This window comes from Mus caroli, chromosome 2 (assembly GCF_900094665.2).
Source record: "Mus caroli chromosome 2, CAROLI_EIJ_v1.1, whole genome shotgun sequence".
In the NCBI taxonomy this organism is placed as follows: Eukaryota; Metazoa; Chordata; class Mammalia; order Rodentia; family Muridae; genus Mus; species Mus caroli.
The window spans coordinates 99,799,229-99,805,626 of record NC_034571.1 but is presented as its reverse complement, the minus strand read 5'-3'; the positions used below and the strand labels follow the sequence as shown (position 1 = coordinate 99,805,626).

Sequence of the window (6,398 nt, the reverse complement as noted above, 5' to 3'; positions counted from 1 at the left end):
TTCTTTAAGTGAGTTATGAAAGTCCTTCTTGATATCCTCTACCATCATCATGAGATATGCTTTTAAATCCAGGTCTAGCTTTTCGGTTGTGTTGGGGTGCCCAGGACTAGGTCGGGTGGGAGTGCTGNGTTCTGATGATGGTGAGTGGTCTTGATTTCTGTTAGTAGTATTCTTGCGTTTGCCTTTCGCCATCTGGTAATCTCTGGGTCTGTGCAGAATACACTGGGCGGGGTCCTGGAACCAAGATGTCTGTTGCTGATGCTCAGGCAAAGCGCTCCCTCTCCGCTCAGATCCCTTTCCACTGGCCGGAAGGTGGCCGGATGTCAGGGGCCTGTGCAGAATACACTCGGCGGGGTCCCATGTCTGCTGCCGATGCTCAGGCGAAGCGTTCTCAGGCCGGTCGGATCCCTAACCTCTGTGCAGAATACACTCTGCGGGGACCGGGAACCAAGATGTCTGTTGCAGATGCTCAGGCAAAGCGCTCCCTCTCCACTCAGACCCCTTTCCACTGGCCGGAAGGTGGCCGGATGTCAGTGCTAATGGCTGCTTTATGATAACTGTGATTTGCCATAATGAAAACCAGAAACGATCTAGAGGGCATAAGTGCTCTTCGTGTCCCAGGAAGCATTGTGCGTTCTGTTGTACTCCCGAGTCTCTGTCCATATCAAGTCACTCACCTGTTTAGTGAGTCTCATTTAGGTAGATTTCTCTCATCAGGGAATGGAAAGAATTAAGTATTGTCACCAGCACTCGTCTTATGTGATTAACCCCACGTCAAGTTTGAATTTGTGTGTATTAAAGTGTCAGTGCTTTTGACATGCATTTGATTTTCATGATAGCTTCCTAAGGCCTGTAAAATTAAATAATCAGAAATTAGAGTTAAGGAAACAATGCATTTTAGCTCCACAACAGCATTCCTACAATGAAAAGAAACAGGTTTTGGTTTTTGGTTTTTGGTTGGTTAGTTTTCTGAGACCAGCTGTCACTATATACTCCTGACTGATCTAGTACTAGCTAGGTAGCCTAGGATGGTCTTAAACTTGTAATCTTCCTGCCCCAGTTTTCCAAGCGCTGGTATCATAGAGCTTTGCCATCATGTCTGGTTTCCCATGCAAGACATTTACTTTGTCCTTCTCGAAAACAGTGAAATACAGCCTCAGGATAATGAAAGGCAACAAAAGCATGGATAATTAAACTGGCTGAGGCTGCTTCACCCCCTCCATTTTCTCGGTTGGGATTCTGATCTTCCTACTTATTTCTTTATTGGTCTTCTCTGTGTTCATGCCACGCCACAGCACAGCTGCATTGTTAGGAGAGCCCTGGAGGGCCCTGGTGCTCCCTTCAGTGGATAATTGTCCTTTCTTTTTTACTCATCTCTCATACAGAGAGGTATCAGCTCAGAAGTTAGCTCTTAACCAACGACTTCAGCTTCTCGGTTGTACTCGCCCTACTTCATCTACTTGTTAGTGATAAATAACTAAGCCTTCAATCTCCTTGTTTGTTCATGTTCAAGGTTGTGTTTCTTCCCATTTCCTTTCTTTAAAATGGTTTCTTGGTTTGCATGAAATTTCAAAAGACTAAATACATCATTGGTAAAAGAATGGATCCGACAATAACTACAATAAAATGGGAGATCAAATCTGGAATAAAAGTAGTGAATACAGTCTCCAAACAGTTCTGAGTTCCACAATATGAATGTCAAATCTCCAAATCAATTATGTGAAGATGAGATTTGAAATATGGGTCTTTCAGATGAAATGGATGCAGACTTGAAGTGAAATGGGTTGTACTTAATTTGAGTTCTCTGCCTGCTAAGTACTTTCTTCCCCAAACATTTCAAGAAGCAGCAGGACCCCGAGACCCAGTCATTTTAGAAGATACAGTCCATCCATCTGGCTCTGGCTAATTTAATGCCTCAGTTCTTTCTCTTAATTTTACAAGTAATGGCCGAAGAACTTGTGGGCGTAGCCTCACATGAACAAGGGCAAAGTAAAGGCATTTTTTCATAAGTGAAATTTATTTATTAGGTAGAGCTACATGAAAGGTATGTGGGTCAGAAGGAAAGTAGCCCCTAGGCTAGAGGATCTGAGATATAAGATGAAAAGGTAAGTGGGAATACTTATTGACTGTATGCAAAATATATATTTTGGAGATTTTTAAGCAATAAAACGTAGACCTATGGCAATAATTAATTCCTCATACCATAAATCATAAGGCCAAAGTTAACTATTCTATGTATTACTAAAGAGAAGACAAAACATACTTATTAACTTTGCATTTGATAATATATTTATGCAAGTTAGAATGTTCAGGGTAATAACACTAACACTAGTCCTCAAAAGAATGGAAATAGAACAATGTGTAAATAAAAAAAGCCAATATAAAAGGATAAAAGACTGGATGAGGCACAGATGAGACTTGATAAACAGAAAGAAGATAGCAATTCAGGTACATGTGTAGGTAGGAGAGACAACGTAAATGCTTCAGTTTGATTCCATCCAACGAACTAAACTCATCATTAGTTCCCTTCCAAAAACGTACAAAACTAACAAGTAAAATGATGGAAAGAAGACCTACGAGGCATATAAAACCCAACATTTTGGGATGCTTTTGTTGTCATTGAATAACTGAAGCTTTTATTAGAAGTAGACAGAGTTTCTACATAATGACAAGTCTGACTTAGAGAAATATACTGCTCTGATCATATGTGTGCCTAATACCTGCATTTCAAAATATATGAAGTAAAATTTGAAGAATAACAAGGAAAAAGAAAATACCAGATCAGTTTGTTTCCACAGTGAAAGATTTCTATACTTCTTTTTAGTAAATAACTGAATTAACAAGATTTTTTAAAATATTGAAATTCAAAAGGCACATGGACATTTTCTGAAGGTTGAACTTAATGATTTATACTAAAGTCATACAACTCAGTAAGCTTGCCACTGGGGAGGACTGGCCACATGTGTGTAAGCTTATTCTACAGAGGACTGTCAACTTTGGAGTATTTCCACTGGCTGGGCTTATGGGTCCCTTTATGTTTTATGGCTCACCTAAAATGAAACAGAAAACAAAAGCAGAATGTAGCAAGAGTAAATGCCATTCCAAACTACCAATTGTCCTCGAATATCTGCTGTGTACTAGGAAAAGACTCACACTGAATTAAGATTCCTAGTCTGGCTATTTGCTATCTACAAGAACTAGAATAAAAAGCAGTTTAGAAACAAATGATTTAACTGTAAAAGGAAGAAAGCTTAAAATGAGCCAAAGTAGGCAGTCATAACAGGAAGTCCCACTGAGGCAACAGATAAAATGTAAGAGTTGTTTACAGTGACAATGACATAAATAACCATACAAATGTAGAATAACCAGTGACAAGAGAAAAATTCAGGGAAACTCATGGATATGCAAAGAAAAGTAAGATGCACACTTGTACTGTGGGAGAATTTATGACATCACTAGTAGGTTTCAAGCTACTGGGTAGATTTAAATTATGTATAAATGTGTATGTTTACAGTACTGGGCCTAAATCCATGTCTCACATATAAGGCAATTCTGCAGTTTGTAATCGTTAAGCAATAAGTAAGATCAGGGCAGGGTAATACACACCTGTATCCCCAGCATTCAGTAGGCAGAGGCAGGAGGATCATGAGGCCAAGTCAGGATAGACAGCAAGATACTGTTCTGAAAGGCAACAATTCAAATAGTTTATCACTGAAATTAGTAAATGTAATCATTAACCACTTATACACATTATAATCTATTTACAGAGAAGGCATTTCTCAACAATTTCTAAAGTGCTAGTAATATTTGTCACATATGAAAAAGGTAAGTATCAATATAGCCACATATGGTTAGTATAAGCCTGATGATATTTAAATTTTGATCCTCAGAACCCAAGTAAAGGCCATGGTAGCCCATATCTGCAAGCCTAGCACTACCCCGGAGAGATGAGAGACAGATATAGAATATTCCCCAAAAGCTCACAGCCCAGCCAGCTTCTGGGTATAGATTTGTATGTGGAATACACAGCATAGCAGCAAGCCATAAGAGATACCCTACTTCAAGTGTAAAGGGAGAACCAACAACAAAGGATGCCATTTGAATTATACACACACACACACACACACACACACACACACATACACATTGAGGCATGTGTATGTCCTCAGATATAAACAAATATATACATACTGTCCATAAACACATAGACAAAATAAATGAATATAACTTAAAATTTTTTTACATTTATTGTGGTAAATCACACACACACACACACACACACACACACACACGTTCAAATGTTTACAATCTCAACAATATTATATAGTTTAAAAGCACAGTATCTTTCTCAAAATGCTATTTTACCAGTTGGAGAAAAAATGACCAATAGCTCGCTATTTGGTATGCAGTTAAAATTATGTACATGGAGAGCTGGCTCAGCAGTGAAGAGCATGGCTGCCCTTCCTGATGGTCTAGGTCTGAGCGTCTACATGTTGGCTCACTACCTTCTGTAACTCTGGTTCCAGGGACTCCAATGGCTTCCTCTGTTCTCTAAGGGCACCATGCACCTGTGGTGCACATAAATAAATGGAAGAAAAACACCCATACACATAAAATAAAGTGACATAAGTCTCATCAAAAAAAGACCAAGAGAAAGCAAACTAACAAAGCACTCGATTAAATTTTTTTTAGTTTTAATTGTCCCATAGAAAAATAGATGAGAGAAACTAATATTCAAATATAACAAAACATTTTAGAAAATAAAACTTCAATAGAATGGTTGAAGAAATGTTTTTTAAATAAAAAAGAATAACTAAAAATAGTGAAATCTCTAATTATGATATAATCACTAATGGTTTCCTAAATCCTCAAATTAGTTTTTAGTGTACATTTCCCTTTAAATATTAAATATTAAATATGAGAAAGAATTTGTTTTAAGAAAAACAGGAAAGTACATCTCTTGTTAATAAGTACAGATTAATAAAATTACAACAAAAATAAAAAAGAAAATCAAACTAAACATTTACTATATAAAAGATTAAAAGTGATGTATATATGAATATTACTGGTAAAAGCTTTTGATAATGTAATTTTTAAAAATATTCAGACTTGAAATATAGAAAGTAGATAGCATGTACTCGCCCACATCAGTTAGCAGGTCATGGACACGAGAACTTCTGTGCTATATAAACATTTGAAACTAGGAGATAGAATAAACCAGTTAATTATTTCTATGACAAGTTAAAAACCTTCATAATAAATTCAGTCACTGGTTATTTAAGAAAAAATACATCAATGTTACTTATAATTAAAGATATAGCACTCCTAAATCAATATAAATCAACAAAATATAATACTGTGGCAGGAGACTAATCACTGTGGATGAGTCAAATTGATCCTAGGAATAAAATTATGGACTGTCTTTAATTTAATCCATCACTAAGAGTAAGTGTTACAGGAACAGTACAACACCCATATTTTTCAAGCAGAGATGATGATCTTAGAGACCAGAATGTCTCTAAGGCCACTCAACCTCATCAAGACCGTATGTAATATCTGTCTTATGTTGGAGAGCCTGGGCCTCCCAGCAATCATACTGAAAATGTACAGAGCACAGAAACCAAGAGCTGGCAATGCTTCTAACCAACCAAGAAGTGTGGAGCTGAGAGCCCTTGGGATTCAGAGGAGCGGTGGGATACAGCCTCCATCCAACTGACATTGCCTTTATTTCTTTGGTGGAGTCCTGTACATATCATCTGAACAATTTAAATTATCTTTGTCATACTAATCCTAGAGTATACACTATATAAAGACAGTAGACTTTTGATCACTTGGAAAGGAATGTAAAGACACAGAGAATCCATTGTTTGGTCAATACATTCAAACTATTTGAGTTACAGAACAACCCCAGAAGGTAGTAAGCTCTGCTACTAAACGTTGGACTGGTGAGACTGTGATGTGTGTGTACTTTCCTCAAATCAATATTATTTTCTATTTTAGATACCTATCTCCAAAAACTTGCTTCTCTGGACACATTTTTGTGTGGCACCTTTATCTTCCACATGTCAAATCTTTCTGGGTCCAGAATTAGGAAGCTTGTAGTTCTCATGTGTCCTAGCTTTTGCTACGTTATTTTTCTACACACCCATCCCCCAAATATTCCCAGATATTTAACTGGTGAACTGTTCCAAATCATTGCATCCATCATATTTTCACACTCCCAACTGTTTTTTAATTAGGTATTTTCATCATTTACATTTCAAATGCTATCCCAAAAGTCCCCCATACCCTCCCCCCGACTCCCCTACCCACCCACTCCCACTTGTTGGGAACGCCCTGGCGTTCCCCTGTACTGGGGCATATAAAATTTGCAAGTCCAATGGGCCTCTCTTTCCAGT

General features: G+C 37.7%; 1 protein-coding gene across 1 annotated transcript in view; it reads right to left on the bottom strand.

The window, feature by feature from the left end:
* The window catches only part of Dcdc1 (doublecortin domain containing 1), a 361,410-nt gene that overhangs the window by 64,574 nt on the left and 290,438 nt on the right, over positions 1–6,398 (bottom strand). Inside the window, 1 exon segment of the mRNA XM_029468240.1 lies at positions 2,917–3,050. Within this exon segment, the coding sequence (XP_029324100.1) occupies positions 2,917–3,050 (134 nt within the window).